Source organism: Tasmannia lanceolata, unplaced genomic scaffold (genome assembly GCF_043159265.1).
Source record: "Tasmannia lanceolata isolate RefF3 unplaced genomic scaffold, GAP_Taslan_0.1 ptg000008l, whole genome shotgun sequence".
Classification (NCBI taxonomy): Eukaryota; Viridiplantae; Streptophyta; class Magnoliopsida; order Canellales; family Winteraceae; genus Tasmannia; species Tasmannia lanceolata.
In genome coordinates, this window is record NW_027518685.1 from 8,475,873 (window position 1) to 8,497,340 (window position 21,468).

Here is a 21,468-nt window from a genome sequence, read left to right on the forward strand (position 1 = left end):
AAAAGAGGGGAAAATTAGCCTACGCAACAGTCTTTTAGGCCTCTGGAAGTCTGGAGTTAAGTAGGTAAGATGAGGTAAAAAAGGAGTCTTTTTTAAGTTGGAATTTCATTTTTTTTGGAATTGGCCACACTCTCTGAAATGACTGGCACTGAGGGTTAGGACTTAGGATCCACACAATTCATTTGTTTGGACTTCATCGGATGATCCTAACCCTTCGATTCATAGGGGTTTCTGCCCCTACTGAACTAAGGGTTAGGATCATATGGGGATTATGTTTCAGGCACAAAATATTTATGCTGCGGCTATCTTCGAACAAGGTTGGCCCTCACTATATTATTAAAGGGTTTTGTTGAGGAGTGCCGTTAAGTATCATTTAATTGCTCTTGGGAACATGAATTTGAGTTTTTATATAATGAGAGGCCTTAGAATCCATTATTTTTCAAAAAGTACCATACGGCCCACACCATAGGATGATCCAAACCGTCCATAAGATGGGACACAACCTAAATAGGTTGTGCCCCAAAAATCATTTCCATAGGTTGATCCTAACCATCGGATCTACAAGGCGGTACAGTACTTTTTAAAAAATAATGGACTCTAAGGCCTTTCATCATATAAGAACTCAATGAATTTACACATGTTATGAGGAAAAAAATTCAAAACATGAGTAAAAGTCTATTCAAGTATGTGTAAATCCATGCCCAAGGGCAATTAAATGATGCTTAACGAGTGCCCTTAGCTACCTGCGGACATCATATAAAACCTCGACTGCTGCTACCCACATCACCATTAAATCCATGCTGTGGGACACCAAGGACTAATCCCACCATTAAATGCTTGCTTTATTTTTTTTCCTCACAAATATTTAGTTAAAAACTGCATGGAAATTGCACAGTACTAACGTTCTTCTTTTTCTAGCCCAATATACTTAATGAGCCTGTACAGTTGATTTCCTTTCGGCTGAAAGAATCCTTTTTCTGTCAACCCACATTGAGTATCCATTCTGCAATGGTCCCTAGCAAATCCCATTTTAAAATTGTGCCGCCCCCTTGATAAAATCCCCGCCCCTAGTAGCCTACAACCGGTGCAGGCCTCACCCATGTTTTTTTCAAAATGACCCATACAGCCCACACCATAGGATGATCCAAACCGTCTATTTTTGGGGCACAACCAATATACACTGTGACCCATCAAATGGATGGTTTAGATCATCATATGGTGTGGGTCGTACAGTAATATTAAGGCCCAATTGTAGGCCCCAACCATACTTTCTAAAATGAAGTGTGCGGTCCACACCATAGGATGATCCAAACCATAGGATCATCATCCTATGGTGTGGCCCATCAAATGGATCGTACACTTCATTTTGAAATTGGCATGATATTGATATGTGGACAACTAAAATGGATAACATTATTCAAACCAAAGAAAACAACTACTACTTCAATGGATGACATTAAAATGACCAAAATAGTAAATGAATCTCATAGATATGGAACTCTCAGGCCATTTTGTTACATCTTCAACATCACAAGACGACTATTTGTTGTCACATGTAACAAAAAATATCAACAGAAAACATGAAATGCATAGAGAACTAACGGAAAATATAGATTATAAAGCTTAATCAATCATCACAAAATAGCTAAACTAATAACTACAATCCAACGATTTTTCAAAACATTCTTTAAATATCAAAATTCAAACTTCTACCCATAACCATACGCCAAAAGTAGGAGCCAAGGACTTCAAAAAACCTTTCCTTTCCTCAAACTAATCATCGAAGGTAGTCTTCTTACCTGCATTAGAGTAGAGAGATAAATTATTACAAAAGAAATTAGTCAACACAGTTCAGTTTTCTAGATTGTAATATACACAAGAACTGCACCCAAAAAGCGTAAGGTCTGAATACTCAAACCAATAGATACAATCAAATCAAATAATATGTGGATGCGAACAAGGCAACATTAAACTGGCTAAGATGAAAAAACAGAAAGTCTTAAAGATTTTGAAAGGTAGAATAGCTGGTTTTGTCTTCTGCCAGCTTGAATGCTACTGATCACACAGAAAAGATTATATGTGATTATTGGTCCATAGCCTATCAATGGTGGAGTCCAGAAGCTATTTGTTTTTCCATAATACGGCCATGGCCAGAAAGGTTTCTTCTCCCATGAGAAGTCACCAATGGTGTGTTATTGAATGGTTTAGATCATTGAATGGAATGGGCATATTATGTACAAGGGCAACCGGAGAGTGCGGACAAGTTTACATACACACAAGCATATCAAAGCCAAGAGACTTGCCAAAAGATGCGAAAGATTCATAAGTGACCTGAAGGATCAAGGATCCATGTACCAAAAATGAGAGACAAGGTGGCAGGCCTACCTGTACCAGCAGCGGCCATGCTCGGTTTATTAAATGATCCACGTCCCCTGCCGCCGCCACCGCCAAAACGGCCACCGCCGCCACCTCGGCCACCTCCACGTCGGCCACCAAATCGGCCACCACTATCTCTGCCACCAAATCGGCCACCACTGCGACCACCCCTGCCGCCGCTATCACCACCGCTCCAGCCACCACCTTCACGGCTGTCACTTCTAGGCCTCGCCTCCTCCACTGTCAAATTGTAGCCCCCAAGTTCATAACCATTCAGTTCTAGGGCCTTGGACAAGCCATCACTCTCCTTAAACTCCAAATAAGCCATCCTGCCAGACAGAAAGAAGTCATCAAATACGAACTATAGGGAACGGGAAATTTTATGATGAATTAGAGAGGCGGAAAAAAATGGCTGTTCATTTAAGTTACTCAAAAACTACAGGATAATGGAAAAGTTTAAGATGATTCGTTGACAGGTAAAGGAGAGAATTGGATATTATATTTAAATGAAAGGTCCACAAACCCCTTAGGAGCACCGGTATCATAATCTTTTGGAATGGAAACCCGTGAAATCTCTCCACAAGACCCAAAATGTTCTTCTAGATTGCTTCGAATCTGCCATAAGCATAGGAAAGTGAAAATCACTATATATATCCAACCTTACCTTCTGAAGCAAATATTGGAAGCAGAAACACCAAGACGTTAAAATCGTAATTTTATAGTCAGATTCTCTTTAAATGAGTAAAATCAAAAGTTAAGATTCTGCAACCAGAGACTTGGTAGAAAAGGCAAACAGAAAAAGTAAATCTCACCTGATCCTCTTCAAGGGATTTGTCAAAACCTCGTACAAAAATGGTTTGGCCTTGACCACCTCTTCCTCCCTTCTGGTAAGAATTAGTCTCCTTGCTGCGGTTTTGTTGATAGGATGTGAGGTCAAAGAGAACTAATGAGATACAGAGAGAAAGGTAGGCAACATTGGCATACAAAGTACCTGCTATGTGGGGTATATGAGCCCCTCTCATGGGCCAAATCAAGCCTCACACCCCGACCAAGTAATTCTTGCCCGTTCAATTCCAGAGCCTGGGATGAGACCGAAAGCACAAAAGAAAATAAGTGACAATGAGCATAAAAAAAGTGAGACAGCTACCAAAATTTATAGCAATAAAGAACAATTCAGCAGTCAAATACTTCAAAAAAATTTACATGTTATTAAAACAATCATAGCTGTTTAAAACTCAACTCAACACTCTGATTCCAGTATTTGAAGTTCATTAATATGATTTAAGGTGTTAAAAATTATTTGTTAATTTAAAAGCCCCAACAACGAAAAATAATCGAAGGAAAGTAAAACTTCACTTAAAAATGTGCGAAGTCCTGACAAAATGACTTATTACCTTCTGTGCTTCTTCCGGTGTGGCAAACTCTACATGCCCAAATCCCTTGAAGCGACCATCTTCATCTGATGCGAACCGGACATCAAAAACTTCACCAGCATCTTTGAAGAACTCCTCCCTATCACAAATAAATGGAAATGGGGGTAAAAATTATTTCCAGCAATTAAATTAGTGAAATTATTTCCAGCAAGTAAATTGGTGACACGCAGGATGATACATACACATCAGCTCGTTCAACAGAGTATGATAAGTTGCCAACAAAGAGTGTTTTTGATCCCCCGGTTTGAGCACTGGGCTTAGAAGGGGTTTGAGGCTGTTAAATTTAGCATCTCTAGATCAGGAGCCACATATATGAGATATATCAAAGAAATAGTGGAACTACAGAAAATTACAACCTTCTTTTCAGATTTCGCAGTAGTCTGCTTAGCTGAAGTAGCATCTTTCATTTCAACATCAGTATCCTGCATATTATAAATTTTCCAAGAAATTCCACCAGTCATAACTCCTCTCAAACATAGAAAATGAAAGATGCTGCTACTACAGGGAAGAGCTCACTATCTTTTCAGCATTCTATCAATATAATGAATGTGATGGCATCACATCAATTTAATGGAAGGGCATCCTATGTAATAATGCATGTTCCTTGAAAATGAGGAAATTAGGGTTTGCTCTGAATCATGTTATGATATCAAGAAAGAAAGTAAATACGATCAGAAATTAGGGTGTACTCCGAATCATGTTATGATATCAAGAAAGTAAATACAATCTAATTTTGCAAGGTGATATCATATATATTTGATTAATATATAGTTACTACATGTGAGATGATATCCACACTCACTCGTTTGCCACAAATTTGCCCATTTTTGCCCTCCACTTTTGGAGGGGTTAGGATGATCCAATGGAGCTGATTTTTTGTACACACCCTATCTATGATGGGGCCTTGCAAGTGAATGGTTTTGATCAACACAAAAAATGTGGGACCCATGTATTTGGGCCCTCGACCGCACCTAAGCTTAGGTGCGCTCGACCGCACACTCCTTTTCCTCTCTCTCTCTCTCTCTCTCTCTCTCTCTCTCTCTCTCTCTATATATATATATATATATATATATATATATATATATATATATATATATATATATTTTATTTATTTTTTTTAATTTTTTTTTTTCATATATTTTTACAAGAATGTCATTCCATAGTACACACTACACACATTTAATACAAAAAATATAAAAACCTCGTGTATGTCATACATATTTTTTCAAAAAGAAAGTTCCCATTGGAATATATGAATATCCTTCCATAGTCCATACTACATCCATTTAATAAAAAAATAAAAAAACCGTGTATGACCTACATTTTTTTTTCAAAATAAAGCTCTAGTTCCAATTCAACCCAAAATATATAAAATTCGTAGCTCTCTCCATCTCTCTTCTAGTCTATATGCATCTCTCTCTCTCTCTCTCTCTCTCTCTCTCTCTCTCTCTCTCGCGGGTCGCCGCGGTTCGTCATTTTTGGCGATCCGGGTCGTTAGTGAACCACGTTTCGGATCGTGCGACCCCGGATCACGGATCGGAGGGCGGATGGTGAATCCGGTAACTATGGTTTCACTAGGGACTCAGTCAATGTGCTATTCAATCATCATTTCTTAAAGAACCAAATTATGATGAGTGCAAATATTTACCATTTTACTTGGAGTTTTGGTGGGCTTCTCCTCCTCACTTTCCTCCTCAGAGGACTCCTCGTCAGAACTACTTTTCTTTGAAATTTTGGTTGGCTGATAGAAATAGACAACCAATCAGTAAGACAAAAGAAGTTGAGTAGCCAAAGCAAGCCAAGTTTTAGGATGACCTGATCATATAAATATACAAACACTAAAAACTAATCTTAGTTGCAGTGGTATGTTGCAAAGATCACACACTTTGAACAAAGGTGTTTACCTTTTTCACAGGCTCTTCGTCGGAGCTTTCCTCGGAGCTGTCATCCTCATCTTCATCACTACTCGTGTCCTTCTTAACAGCTATAGTAGCAGATTTCTTGATATTTGTTGTAACAGGGGTCTTTTCATGGCAAAGTTGAAATGATAAGAAGTAAATTAAGGAACGAAAGAAAATGGAGCCAAGGCATTACATCTAAGAAATGAGAAAACCAGTTACTTGGGCAGCCACTTCAGCCCCAACGTAAACAACCATGACAAAAACTCAAAATGAGACATCTTAAAACAGGGAAGTGAATATAATTAATAATAAAAACAACAGTGATGGTACATGGAAAAAACTGACTACATTATCATCCAATCCATATTGCAAATTACTTTTCAATTATTTTTCATGGCAGGTCGCAAAATTTAACATGGGGATAATAGGAAAAAAATTAAGAGGTTCACTTGTTTAAGTTTTTTTGTTTCTTGGTGCTTAAAAAACGCAAACCTTGGAAGGAGTTGAATGCATCACAATTGCAACCATTATTAGAGAAGCAAATAAACTAGCTTTAATTGCCAACACAGAATCATGGGTGAGATAAAACACATCAAGCACAGAAAGAAAGATTGGACACCACAAAATACATTACTGAAATCCTCTTTACAAGGTCACACACGTGGCACATTGCTGAAGCAAGCGAAGAAAGAAGGATTGGACAGCTCAAAACATATTACTGAAATCCTCTGTATAGGGTCACGCATGTGGCACTATTTATCCGGATATAATATTCAATGTTGTGGACTTACATTAGATAAGAGTACTTCGTGGTCAATTCTATTCCATTCTTGACGAAAAATCAGAAATTAATCTAGTAAAAAATGGCATCACAAACAGAAATATCCATGATACATTTGGAACAGAATTTTGGGCGAAAAAGTCAAAACTCAGACAAAACGGGGGTGATTTGGAGATCCTTTCCAGACCCAACCAAAAACACAGCAGATGTAACCATCAAGATGTTTTTCTAATTTTTTCAGAGTATACCCAATTACATTAGATTTTTAAAGAGGGATGTGGGGGCTTTCAAGTATTTCACCCCTCCCCAATCGAATGGGACGGTTAAAACTAAACTAAGGGTTTTTTGTTTTCCAAAACACTAAACTAAGGTTGAAGAGAATCTTTCTAGTCATTTGTTTGTGCTTTCCCTCGAAGTTTTCTGCTACCATACTATATTTTAGACTTTTTTTTTTTGAAATGGCAATATGTTAAATGAAAAAGAGGGCCGAGAAGGACCTCAATAGAACCAAAGAAAAATAAAAATACAAAACATCAAGAAGGATGGAAATCAAACCACTCCAACACCTCTCTCTGAACCCAGGACCTAGCTAGAGAATCTGCTTCCGAGTTAGCAGATCTCCTTACATGATTAAAAACAATAGAAGATCCGAAAGTTAAATCGGCAATCTCCTCAAAATAAGACCAAAATCTCCATGGGGGAGTCGCCGAACCCGTCAACCAACTGATCACATTTTTAGAGTCCCCCTCCACTATGATTTTATTATAGAGTTCCTTATCAATTATTTTTATCCCTATATACATCGCTATAACCTCCGCCTCATTAGAATCGCAAACCCTTATAGGCCCAGAGAAGGACCACAAAACCTCTTCAAGAGAATCCCGACAGAGACCTCCAATGCTAGCCGGCCCCGGATTCCCCAAACACAATCCGTCAAAATTTACCTTGACAAAAGCCAAAGCGGGGGGGCCTCCCATCGCTGAGTGATCTTATACATACACACTATTTGCCACCCCTCCCATAAATCGAAAGCCGAAACAAATCTGAACATAGGAAGGCTTTTTGCCCAAGCTATAATTAAAGAAACTAATTTAAAATAGAGCCGATATGGAGTTTTAGACTCCCCGTCAAAGACCCTAGAGTTCCTCTCGTTCCAAATCACCCACCAAGTGGCTAGCAAACACATGCTCCATAACACCTTTCCTTTCCTTTTCCACATCACAAGCTCCCGAATTGATTGCGGGAATACCCAGAAAATCCCAAACCGACCAAGAATAAGACCCCATACTTCTCTAGAAAACTTACAATGAATGAATAGATGGTTGATAGATTCCCCATCTTCCAAACACAAAGGACAATGGTCCGCTAGCAACATGCCCTGCCTCCATAAAAATCAATAGTCTGTATCCGGCCATGACTCACCGCCCATCCAAAGAAGCCAACCCTCGGAGGACAATGAAAGTTCCATACCTTTCCTGAAATTGAAGTTACACCGCCGGGCACTAGATGACGGTAGAAAGATTTAACAAAGAAGGAACCTGATGAATCCCGAATCCATACTCTTTTATCTGACTTGGATCTCTTTAAATAGCACCCCTCAAGCAACTTAAGTAGCTGGGCCAAAGAGTTCAACTCTCTATCAACGAAGTTCCTTCTAAACCTCGGAAACCAAGACAACTTGGGACCTTCTCTAACAAAGCATTCACATACTAAAGCCTCCTTTTGGGAGGCCACCGCAAACAAGTCGGGGAACATTTCCATGAGAGGTTCGCTTGAAAACCACGCATCAACCCAAAACCTGATCCGATTTCCAGAATACACTTTATATCTTATGTCACCATTGAATGAGTGAGACAACCTTCTGATATCCCGCCACACAGTCAAAGATTTTCTACGATACTAATCTTCCGAGCCTAAGTTTCCCACGGAGAAACCATACTTGCGCCCTATCACTTTAACCCACAAAGAAGATTCTTTTTCTTTTTTTTGAATGATACCACAAAGAAGATTCTTCAACTATAGTTTTAGACATAAAAATGTTTTTTTCCTACTGCCATATTATTCTACACATAGGATCACCTTCATCAAAAAGACACATCAAAATGAGCAAACAACGGAACATTCACATTCAATTTAACATAGAACAGCCTTTATAATGAAATTGATGGCTAAGCCTCCTCCATTATCATTAAATAAACAAATAGCTGCCCAGAAATATCATGTCAGTTTTCAATGGATGCCATGTCAGTTTTCAATGGATGCCATGACTGGTACCTCATGCCCACGACACTCAAATGTTGTGTCCATCCCAAGTTAAATACGTTGAAAGTTGACATCATTTATTACTTTGCCATATGACAAACAAGGAACTCCCGAAGGACAAAATATAAGTTGTTTGTTGTAGCAAGATCCCAAAACTCTAAAGCAAATGAGCACAGCCAATGCTATTTAAAAAATGAGCATACACAAAAACATAAGAGGCAATAAGATTCCAACAAAAGATGTTTTCACTATTTAATTTTAGGGAAAATTACATATACACCCTCTGTGGTTTGGCCATTTTCTGCTTTAAACCCCGTGGTTTGGAAGTTACCAATGACATCCCCTCAACTTTTCGTGGGTTTTTTTAACGTGACGGAGTGGACGGAGAGGGGGAAATGACTATACTGCCCTCGTCTTCCCCAACTAAAAATTAGGATTTTCATACATGAAAACTGAAAATTAGGGTTTGATTCAAACACTTGTTTAATTATCAACACAAACCCTCGATTTAAGGGTTTTATTTGTCTTCATTAACATCATTATCATGATTTGCACAAAACCCCTAATATTTTAGGGCTTTTTTTGTTTTTATCAATATTTTTTTCTTGAAATGTGGGTTTGATGTAGCCATGGGGTGGGGTTTCATTGTCTGTGGTGGAGGTGACGGCAGTGGCCGGAGATGGCAACGGTGGCGGTGGCCGGAGGAGGCGACGGCGGCGGCAGGAAATGGCATAACCCTAATCCCTCTCCAAATTGCTTAAAACCAGTGACAAGGGTATTTATGTCCTCAAATATTAACCATGGTTAGTTTTAGTCATTCCGTCAGGTTAAACTAACGGACCGTCGACGGAGGGGGTCTACTTAAAAATGTCAGAAAGTTGAGGGGGTGTTGAAAGGACCAAGTTTTGGGTTTAGAAATTAATCCTAAGTGATTTAGAGAGTGATGAGGTGAGATTCGTGTTTATTAATTATTGAAAGATATGGGGGTATTTTGGTAACTATACCAGGGGATACAAGTGTAATTAGTAAAAAGGGTAAGGGGATATTTTCGTAACTTCACAAGGGGACACAAGAGTAATTAATAAAAGGCTAAGTGTAATGTTCAAGGACACTTTGGGTATTAAATGTTAGCATGGCTTGGGAAGAGAGAAGAGTGACACTTGGAAATCCAAGTGTCATATCTCTCTCATGCAAGCATACAAATCAAGATTAATTCATTTTAATGTTGAAAAATTGAAGAAAAATTCGTGCAAAATAATGGAGAGATACATATAATGTGATTTGTGGTCTGGAAGAGTTTGCAAGCAAAGTTTGATTTCAATAAAGTGGAAATAGAGAAGAAATTTCATCAAATTGTAAGTTTATTCTCATCTGCCGAGATTATTTTTGTTCCTGTGAATTATACACTCAGTTTTAGGAATTGTAATTAACTACAAAGTTGTAGAACTTTTTCTTCTAGTATGATTGCATATAAATTGTTCTTGATTTGGTTTTGAATGGAGAAAGTTATAGCAGTTTTACTAAACTGCAGTTTAGAAAGACATGAAATGGTGATTTTCATCTTTTTGGGTTACTTCCAGAAAGATTTAGCCGGAGTGATTAACATAAAAGTTTCTGGAAAACTTATTTAGAAGATGTTTTATGTTTATAACTTATTCTAGTTTTGAGTGTACAAATAGATATATGGATTTTAAGATTTCAGTTTTAATTGAAACCCTATTTCAAATATCAGGTAGGAAAAGTTACTTTTCCGGCAAGAATTGGCCGGAGGTGTTAACGTGAAAGTTTCTGGAAATATTGTAAAAAAAAATCTTTTATGTTTTATGATAAGACCAGTTCTAAATGCTTCAAGAGTTATACTTATTATAAGAGTTCAGTTTTGAAGGAAAAAGACAGATTTTGTGCAGTTTGATATTTTAACTTTTACGGCCATTTGCTGTGTAATTTGGCCGTAGTTATATACTAAACAGATGTTCTTTGGTCTATATTCTACAAGTTCTAAGTTTACAAGTTTTAAAAATTCATCCATTTGATTGGAGTTTTTTAGGGTGCAAAATAGGGGTAATATGAACTTTTGTTTAAAAGTATGTTTTGGGTTTGAATCGTAGTTCTACCACCACATATGACTTGTGCTGGATGTTTACGACCAGAGAAAGGTATTGATTTAAAAAAATCCTAATGCCATAGGATTTGAAGAAGAAAAAGAGAAAGAGGAGAGAAAGCGAAAGCGAAAGGGCAAGGATAAAGTGATTTCCTGTAAGTGATGTGGTACCTGTCAGTCTGCATTACTTGTTATGCAAACCAACAAAGCAAAAGGCATGTGATGTGAATAAGAAGAATTAATATTATATATATATATATATATGTATATATGTATATATGTCCTTGTTTGAATGCTTTTGGTTTGTTTGACTGGTTTGTCTGACTATTCTTCTTACTTGATAAGTTAGAAGCTGATGCAATGTGTTTAGATCCGTTCTGGTATAGTTATTTGACATACATCAAATTTGAAACTCTGCATCTGCACATTATAAAATGGTCCCTCCAGTGGTGTATCTGGACATGGTCCCTCCAGTGGTGTATCTGGACATATGGTCCCGCCAGTGGTGTATCTGGACATCATATTCATTTTTAATCCGAATCAGCATTTGAGTTTGAATTTGAAATTACACTTGAATTTGTACTTGAGAATGAGCATGAATAAGATAAACAAGTTATATTCAGTCTACTGTGATCTATACTGGAAAATGCTATATAATATCTTGCTCAGTAGCAGTTAGTGATATACTGCTAGATTACTATATTACTTACTAGCCCTGTGCTAATGTGCGTGATGTTGCACACTTCAGACTCCGAGGTATTTCCTGTCTTCGACCCGTCTGTTCCGAGGCCAGAGTACCGAGGTTGAGTTCAAGAGAACGTGGCTATACAAGAGTGAGTAGGGCAATGTATTTTGGTTTTCTTGTTATGTATATGTAAAGAGACCCTGTGAGGCTTGTATAAATGAGTATAAATGAAAGAAAGTTTCTTTCATTTCGTTGTCTTCTAGTTATTTGTGGATATTATGTTTATATTTGGAGGCCTTGCACATTTGTCGGGTTCGCCTAGTGAGTGTGCGGCGCCTGTCTCGTGCCCCGAGAGTTCCCGGGACGGGGGCGTGACAGGTGTCATTGGTATCTTCCAAACCACGGGGTTTAAAGCGGAAAATGGCCAAACCACAGAGGGTGTATATGTAATTTTCCCTTAATTTTAAGTGTAGAGTATAGAGCACAATGCTATTTCGAAATATATATATATATATATATATATATATATATATATATATATAGATCATTCAAATATATATATATATATGTGTGTGTGTGTGTGTGTGTATTACAGTATAGCAAGAAGAAAAGACCCAATTTTTTTATTTTTCAGATTTCCAACATGTAAAATCTATAGAATTTTTCGTTTATATTATTAAATCTACTGTATTACAGTATAGCAAGCAGAAAAGACCCAACTTTTTTATTTTTCAGATTTCCAATGTGTAAAATCTATAGAATTTTTCGTTCATATTAAATCTACCCACTGGAAATACAAAATTTCCTTTTGTGCACCCGATTTTGCTAGTTGCAAATCCTTTTCCCACGCGTCAAACCTCCTCCGTTCTCTCTCCTCTCCACTTTGTGTCGACTCCTGCACCATGTATCAGTCTCCATGGTCTCTCTACGTGTTTCTGTCTCTGCTGAAAACAGAACCCGCTGCGACCCCCCCATCCTTTTTCGATTCATGGAGGCAACAAACCGAAAGGCTAGGATGATCCTATGGAGCTGTTTTTTGGGCACACCCTATCTATGTGAGGGCCCATCAAATGAATGCTTTAGATCACCCAAACAACGTGGCCCCCACTGTATTTTAAGCCCACGGAGTAGATAAGTTATCTACTCCGGGGAGTAGGAACTCTTATCTCCTAAATCATACTGTCTTTTTTGCCCCTTGCGTCACAAGGGTGTCTTACTAGTATATGTAGATTGATATAACCAGTAACAATGCAGTACTATTGATAAAAGGAAGAGGAAAATGACAACTTCAGAAGTTGTGCATTTGATGAGTGTAGACCACAGTGCCATATTTCAAGGTTTAGGTTCAACTGATGAATGACATGACGGTATTTCCACACATAATCCTAAGTGTAAAGGAGGAACTCGAATGCACCCACATTATCCTACCCAAATTCTACAAATTAACCGACGTCAACAATTTGATGAAGAAACCCACCAAAAAGTTTGATGCACAACACATCAACACAACTTATGATGAAAAAAGATACTTTAAACTAAATATATTGAACAAGCAATGGTTAAAAAACTAAGAATGTAAAGCAAAAGAAAATAAAGCTTTTGTAAAACATTTAAAATCCAATCAAATCTAGACTAGATGCTTCAAATAAACAATCATGGAAAATACTATCTTCATAGAAATCTCATTGTGAATTCATGAGAGAGAGACGGGGGCAAAAAACTCACCTCATCCTCGGACGAGTCAATTTCTGAACTCTCACTCGACTCTTCTTTCTTTTTTATGCTAACAGATGGTCCACTTTTGAAAGCCGGTGGAGCAGCAACTTTCGCAACAACGTCCTGCTTTGAGACTATCATATTAAATTGGGGCAACAATATTAAAAAAATAATATTAAAAAAAAAGCAATATTAGAAAAATGCATCACACTACAGCAACCATCATGCACTTATAATTGAAACAACTCATTGCACCTCGTCATCAGAATCACTTTCCGAACTTTCACTAGATTCTTCCTTTTTCAATGTTGTCTGAGGTGCAATTTTTGTCACCAGTGGATTTTTTGATTGAGGAACCTTGGCTGGAACCTTCTGATAACATTTGCATAGTGAGCTAGAGAAGCAAGATCATCCAAATTTAAAGATTTGAGGAGTAGCAAGCTGAAAGTAGGGGTGCAACTTGGGTTGGCACAACCCAAACACAAAGGGTTCAACCCAATTTCAGCTCATGTTGGGTTGCCATTTCCTCAGGTTCGGCTGGGTTAGAGTTGGGAGAAGCCTACCAAATTTAATTTTGAGTTGGGATAAGGTTGAGGCCTTGGGCAAGTAGAACCGACTCGAACACGAACCACTTCCCCCCATTTTTATTGTCATTTTAAAAATCTTAGGCTCGCGGTTTCTTTTATATCTTTTCCTTTTTTTTCTTTCTTCTGTTTTTTTTTTTTTTTTTGCCCAGAACCAACCTGAACACAGCCCGACCCAATTTAGAAAACCGAGCTTGATGGGCTGGGTTAGGATTGCAAGATTTAGAGGTGGTTTGGGTCAGGGTTGAGTCTTGTAGACCCAATGCTCATGTTGGGTTGCGTTAGGGTTGACATAATGCCACCTCAAGTTGGACTAAGGTTGGCCCCAATACGGCCCAAGTTGCACCCCTTGGAGACAGGCAAACAGCAACACCATTTGTGGCATCTCTACATGCTAGATCATTTTCGTAAGTCCTGTCATTTAGCAAGACAAACACTCAACTTACCTCATCTTCTGAATCACTTTCCGAACTTTCGTTTGACTCTTCCTTTTTCTTCAATCCTGGCCCTGGTGCACTTTTCGGTGCAACTGGTTTCTTTGATCCAGCAGGTACTTTGGCTACAATTTTCTGTTCACAATACATCATGATCATTGTCAGATATTTTGGTGCCTTTTTTGAGTTCAAGCAGGTGCTTTGGCTACAATATTATGGTCACACTCTCATTGCAATAGATAGCGCAGTAAATCAAGATAACACAACATGACTGTAGAATCAGATTTAGAGGATGGTTGGGTTAGGGTTGACCCTCTCCGACCCAAGGCTCGGGTAGGGTCGAGTTAGGATTGAGGTAATGCCACCTTGGGTTGGGCTAGCGTTGGCTTGCACCCCTAGATGAAAGGACAACACGACCATTTTGAGTTCAAGCAAGTGCTTTGGCTACAAAATTTTGTTCACACTCACATTGCAATAGATAGTGGGGTAGTAAATCAAGATAACACAGCATGGCCATAGAATCAGATTTAGAGGAGGATTGGGTTAGAGTTGACCCTCCTCCACCCGAGGCCAAGGTTGGGTCAAGGTTATGGTTGAGGAAATGCCACCTCAGGTTGGTCCAGGGTTGGCCCCAATCCGATCCGACCCAACCTGGCCCGAGTTGCACCCCAATATGAAAGAAAAAAACCGCCATTTGTGGTGCCTCTACCTGCTAGCTCACTTTAATAAGTCATGGCATTTAGCATGCCAAACCAATCCACTTACCTCATCCTCCGAATCACTTTCTGAACTTTCGCTTGACTCTTCCGTTTTCTTCAACGCTGCACTTTTTGGTGGCACTGGTTTCTTCGAAGCAGGTACTTTGGCTACAATTTTCTGTTCACATTACATCACGATCATTGTTAGATATATTGGTGACGCTAGTTTTTTTAATTTCCAGCACGTACTTTGGCTAAAATATTTTGCTCACATTCACATTGCAATCCGTAGTGGGGTAGTAAATAAAGATAACACATTGTGGCTGTAGAATCAAATTTCTTTGACTAGTAGATAAGACAATGGTGAGAACACAATCATTTAACAACCATTGTAGTCCACTTTTGGTGCCTACAGAGATCTGACTTCTTAGCATGGACCATAGCTTGAGAGAGCTAGCAGTTCCAATTTAAAATACAAACCACTTTCCAGTACCATAATAACAAGTTACACATTAATAATAAAAAAAGGTACACATTAGTAATAAAAAAATGGTATCAAAATCACCTCGTCCTCATCAGATTCACTCTCTGAATCTGAGCTGTCACTTTCTCCATTCTTTATTGATGCTTTGGCTGATCCATTTTTCGACAATGCAAGTAATTTATTGTCATTCCCACTAATCTTGGCAGCAACTCCCTTCAAGATCAAAATATATGACACAATAAATATGATGAAAGAAGGATAGTCATGCAGGCTAGACATCATGTTACAGACTAGTATTAGGAATTTAAATTATAACATGTTCAGCACATCCTCCATAGTTTCACCCCTGGAGAAGCTATTCCATAGATTCACCCCCGGAGAAGCCATCACTTGATTCTTCTTTCTATGAGGTAGATGCAACATGCAAGTAATGTCTTTGAATGAAAGTGATGTTTTTTCTACATTTTAAGAAAACAAAATAACAAAGAGCGCGAGCTTTGGCGCAACGGTAAGGTTGCTCCATTGTGACCTGGTGGTCACGGGTTCAAGTCACGGAAACAGCCTCTCTGCAAAGCAGGGGTAAGGCTGCGTACATCTAGCCCTCCCCAGACCCCGCAATGGCGGGAACCTCACGCAGTGGGCCGCCCTTTAAGAAAACAAAATAACAAATGATTGAAATGCTTATAGTGCATAACACAGTAGCCTGCAGCCTTAGCACTCACATTGTCCTCGTCTGAACTGCTATCGGAATCGGAACTGTCACTTGATTCCATTTTCTTCTTGAAAACTCCAGCAGAGCCATTCCTAGCTGCAGCTGCCGGTAACTTTTCCGATGGTAGAGCAAGCTTATGTCCAGCTTCCTAGGTTAAATATGTAAAAGAAGACATCATGTCACGCTCATCAATCTAAAACAATGTATCAAGAACTCAATAGTAGTTGAGTGTTTTCATGTAGACTTTAACCAGAAATTCCAAATAAAAACAAAAAAGTGTTGTTGCTTAGACATTCTCTAACATGTCAATCTTTTTAACATGAACAATGGGTGCATTTAAATTTCAAACTCACTTCTTCGTCGTCGGAGTCACTTTCAGAGCTGCTCATAGGTTTTGCTTTCTTAGACAAAGCTCCGACAAGACCAATCTTGGAGACGGTGGTTGGTTGTTTTTTAGCAGATTCCTATAAAAAAAGATAAATGAAAATCAACTATATGTTGGCTTCAATAATGGATTCAAGATCAAAATGTAACTATGACTACAAAATTAGTTGTTGATTCACTGCTCGCCTCGTCAGAAGATGATTCCTCACTGCTTGATTCTTTTACGGGAGGCTTTGTTGGCTTGGTGGCAGTCTTTTTGGGCACAACTTTAACCTAAAGAGAACAACTTGTTCAATCACTACCAAAAAAGGTAAACGTACAATCTAACTATACAAAACAAAGTATCAAATCCCTTAACTAAGGGGTAAAAAATCCACCATGGTCTACAGTGGATGGGTCAGACAAAATTTTGACAATCGACAGCAATGATCTAACATGTGACATCCCGCCAATATGTAGATCATTGCACCACATCCAACACATCACATGGGCATGTATTGGTCAAGTTGCATGCTCGAACATGCTAATGTGTCCAGAAAAAAATACAAGCCTAAGGCTTATGCTTTTCTATTCCACCCAATTTAGGTAAAACATTGAGAACAAAGAAAGTCTTCCACAGTTGAGCAAACCTCTTCTTCGGATTCTGATGAGCTTAGACCCTCAGAACTACTGGTTTCCTCCTTCTTTGGAGGTGCCTTGAGAGAAGATTTCAATTTCTTGCTATCATTCAGCTTCTGAACAGACTCCATCACGTCAGTCTTTAATTTTTTGGCACTGGCCTGTTTTTCAATAGCTACATCCGCACCTCTCTTGCCTGAATATAGAATAAAACACGTCAATTTAAACTCGTCAGTAAGCACTGTAAATAGAAATCAACAGCCGAGTAAAGAGGAGGAAGAAAAAAAACCCTTTTTTGCAGATTTTGCAGGTGAAACTTCCATGGGAACCGCAGTAACCTGCATTATGTCATCAGAAAAATCATCAAAAAATTCATGAAAACGAAAAAAATATTAAAAAAAAAATGAGAAATGAAAATAGTACCTCGGTTTTGGATTTCTTGCTGGACTTGCCCATTTTGATGTGAGTAGTTTAGATTTACTGGCAGAACGATAAAATGAAAATAAGTAAGCTATCGGCAAGAAAACATTAAAATAGATTTCATACAAGAATCAGCAAAAATTCCCAATAAAATAAAAAATATTGGTGAAGCAATAACAGTGAGAATTACAGAACTATGAACACTGATGAGAGTAAAAATTAAATTGCAAACTCCGTTAAAACGAGCAAACAGCGAAAATAATTATGAAACTTTACTCAATTTATAGTACATATCAATACAAATTTTTCTTCTATGAAAGCCGACCTCAACTAGTTTGGGACAAAGGCTTAGTTGAGTTGAGCTGAGTTGAGAAAGAAAGATCATTTCAAGGATTCACAAATCTTCAGAACCACCAATTAGCGAGTATAATAATCGTTTAACTTGAAGATAACGAAGTACAAAACCAAAAAAGAAAAAGTAAAAGGATTACCAGTTCCAACTTCGAAAATAGATTTAGGCCCTGTTCGTTTCAGATTGTGACAGCCGATGGTGAGGCCCCAAACCCAATTATTGGACCAAAATTACATTCATTACAGATTATGACAACCGATTGTGGGCTCCAAACTGATTATTGGACTCAAAATTACATTTAGTTTGGAGTCCAATAATGAGTTAGGGGTCCCCAATCGGCTGCAACAATCTGAAACGAACAGGGCCTCAAGATTATTACAATCGATTGCAAATGCCAAACCTGTTATTGGACTCAAAATTACGTTTAAATATGAGCCCAATAATTGGTTTAGCACTCACAATCGGTTGTCATAATCTTAACGCCCTGTTTGTTTGAGATTGTGACAACCGATTGTAAGCCCCCGAGCCGATCATTTGCCTCAAAATGAATGTAATTTTTACTCCAATAATAGGTTGGGGGCTCACAATCTTAAGCGAACAGCACCTTAATTAATCAGGCCTACTGTAAACGAAAAAGGCTTTAACGATCAAAGTAATAGGGATTACCAATTCGACCTTTGAAAATTGATTTAACGATCAAGGAACATATGTGACAAAAATATTAAATAAAAAAAATTTCTAGGATTCTCTCACTGATGAAAAGAGAAACCTGAAATTGAAATAAATGAAAAGCGGAGATCTTGAGCAGAGCTTGCTTACCCTGAGAAGGAATATTAGATATTCAGAAGAGATCGTTGTGGAGAGAAGAGGGTAAAGAAGCGAAATAAAACTGCAAAACCCTAGATGTCTAGGGTTTTAGGGGAGAGAGAGTGTTTATAGGCGAGCGAATTAAAAAAGGAAGTGATATGTTTCCCCCTTTTCTTATTTTTTCAGCCCTCTTTTCTGTATTTATGACTACCTTTTACACTACAAGGGTATAAAGTAAGGAAGAAACAGGGTAGAATATATCATTTCCCAAAGGCTCTCAAAGGAAAGGAGAAGAAAGTAAGCCAAATTTTCCCATGATTGGACATGATTTGACATTTTCCGCCGTTCACTTGTTTTCTCGGGAAAGCAGAATTATATAGGTGGAAAATATAAATAATGACGTGGAAAACCAACTTTCTTGAACTTTCCCTCTAAATTTTCTCACCAAAAGGATGGGAAAATCACTTTCCTGAGAAAACCACTTTTGCCTGCATACTTTCTTTTCCTTTCTCGGCCAAGTGAACAACGGAATTTTCTCACTGTTTCTTTTCCTTTCTTTTCCAGCTTTCCACGTCAGATTATTTTCCTTTTTTTCTTTTCCTGCAGCTAGAAAACAAGTGAACATAGCCAAAGAAAGTAGGGGAAAATTTGTGGAAAATCGAAGTGAATTTCTTCGCCTCATTTTGTTACCATGGAGCCCTTTATTCTATTGATGACGACTCTTTTTACACTACGAGGGGTTGCCACGGAAGAAAAGGAGGCAAGTATTTCATTTACCTTTGAAAAAACGGGATTTGCTAGGCAATTTCGCGGAAAGTCATTTCTTTGCTGACTTTTTCATACCAACTAGAAGATCATCTATACTACGAAGCATTTTAGCCTGTCGAGAGCAGAGCGAAAAAAAAAGGCGATTAAAAAAGCTCCCTCCCTAGGGCGTCGGCCTAGGGAGGAGGGAGGCGGTTTCTCCCTCTCGTCTTCCTCTCTCTCCCACATCTTTCTCTCTCTCGTCTCCCTCTCTCTCCCTTTCTCTCTCGCTCATTCTCCCATGGTTGGCAAAAGATGTGCCGCGGAAGCCGAATCGAGAACTGTGGAGGCCAGATCAGGAACACAGTTTTTCCATGGTGGCTAGATCTAAGGTTGTGGAGGCAGGATCTAAGGCCGTGGAGGCTGGATTGGGAGATGTGGAGGCCGGATCTGAAGTCATGGAGACAGTCAAGCTGGATCTGTAGCTGGAAAAAACCGTGAAGATTGCCGGTGGCCGTAAAAGGCCATGGGGTGCTAGACCTGGAGCAGTGGAATGTCAGCTATAGGCGGTGCGAGGTCATGGATTATAGGATCCGGGGGTTATGGAAAGTCGGGGGCCATATATAGGGCGGAATGGCCAAAGCTGGGCTCGAGAAGGCCGGATTTAATGGTGAAAGAGCTGGATCTCATTAGGGTTGATTGAGAAAATGAATTGGGAGTTGTTGGAGGCTGTGGAAGGGGATGATGTAAGGAAAAATGGTGTTCGGATTCAGGGAAAAGGATGAGGTTGGTTATGGAGCTGAGGGAGTTTGTGGATAACGGCAATGAACCTTGTAGGGTTAAGGCTTGAAGGAGGAGGAAGAGGAGGGGAGTTTTAGGGTTGTTAGGGTTAGGGTTAGGGTTAGGGTTGATCGGGGAAGGAGGTGAGGAGTTGTATAGTCTTTAGGGTTACGGTTTAGGGTTAGGGTTAGGAGTATACTTTTGGATATGATGATTTTTGAGTTAGTGGAAGTAGGTTTTGGAAAAGATGGTGAAAGAATTTGATATTTTTTAATGGGGAGCCGTCGGTTTTTGTGGTGGTTCGAGGTGAAGGCCGCCGGAGATCGGATGATGATGTTGGGTGGTTAACTATCATGCACGGTTAGGGGCGCACAATAGCTCTGGGCCTTCGAGCGGGATTTTTAAAAATCGAATTTGCCATCGGATTGCAGTGGAGAAATCGGTGTGACATGGCAGGTCACGATCTTGACTTGGGGGTTCCACAAATATGGCACTTTTTGCTTTATTTGATTCAATTGTGGCTATTGGGTAATGTAAGGGGTAATGGGTTTTTATTTTGGGCCAAAGAGAATGCTCCTGGGCAATTCATACTATGTAAATCTAGTGGGACTACTGGTCCCCAATGTAATTTTGTTGGTACGAACATAGTTGTCAATTTAAAAAGAAAGACAAATCTTTCATAAAGACAACATGTGTGGGATGTTCTCACATGCAAAAGCCACCCGTGAACCCGCGAAATGGCTAGCCGCAAAATTGCGTAGCAAGTCACTTGAAAAAAAATAGTTGAGAAAAAGGAAAATTTTTTGATTTTGGTAGAAAAAATCTACATAAGTGATCACACTGAAATTTTTCCATGAAAATTTCAGTTTTTTCATGGAAAATTTATCCTTGCATCTGTACAACCCCTTATTAGGTCGAAAATTTCCCTTTTTTGTGGTCAAACAATCACTGCTTGGATGACTCGAAAAATAAATTTTTTAAATGTAGAGGAATCCTTGTTGAGTGCATGTTGGCTGACGTGGCACCAGATTTTCTAACTGAATTTTCTCTTTGCTTTTTTAAAGGAAAATGGCGGAAATTATCTCCCTCTCTCTGATGAACCTCTTCCGCCGCTAAATTTTTTTTAAGGGTCTAGGTAGTGAAACTATCTTTTTGGCCTCAGCCCCCTATGGGTCTTCACGCTGCCACATGGCAGC

At 38.8% G+C, this 21,468-nt stretch overlaps 1 protein-coding gene across 3 annotated transcripts; it reads right to left on the minus strand.

Annotated features, from left to right (window-relative positions):
• Nucleotides 1–1,588: 1,588 nt before the first annotated feature.
• LOC143884231 (uncharacterized) lies at nucleotides 1,589–18,890 on the minus strand. Of its 3 annotated transcripts, none has more exons than XM_077387681.1 (22): nucleotides 18,761–18,889; nucleotides 17,593–17,649; nucleotides 17,459–17,507; nucleotides 17,181–17,365; nucleotides 16,738–16,824; nucleotides 16,521–16,631; nucleotides 16,178–16,315; nucleotides 15,537–15,668; nucleotides 15,039–15,149; nucleotides 14,286–14,408; nucleotides 13,511–13,624; nucleotides 13,265–13,378; nucleotides 5,714–5,833; nucleotides 5,458–5,550; nucleotides 4,166–4,231; nucleotides 3,992–4,083; nucleotides 3,771–3,888; nucleotides 3,368–3,456; nucleotides 3,189–3,282; nucleotides 2,900–2,991; nucleotides 2,386–2,705; nucleotides 1,589–1,799 (listed from the first exon to the last, which is right to left on the minus strand). In XM_077387681.1, the coding sequence occupies exons 2-22, from the start codon at nucleotides 17,623–17,625 to the stop codon at nucleotides 1,774–1,776; spliced, it is 2,307 nt and encodes a 768-aa protein (XP_077243796.1). In that variant the 5' UTR covers nucleotides 17,626–17,649; nucleotides 18,761–18,889; the 3' UTR covers nucleotides 1,589–1,773. The 3 variants fall into 3 exon arrangements, with proteins under 3 accessions (XP_077243796.1, XP_077243795.1, XP_077243797.1); XM_077387680.1 differs by having other exon boundaries at nucleotides 13,511–13,627; nucleotides 18,761–18,887; XM_077387682.1 differs by lacking the exon at nucleotides 13,511–13,624 and having other exon boundaries at nucleotides 18,761–18,890.
• Nucleotides 18,891–21,468: the final 2,578 nt, after the last annotated feature.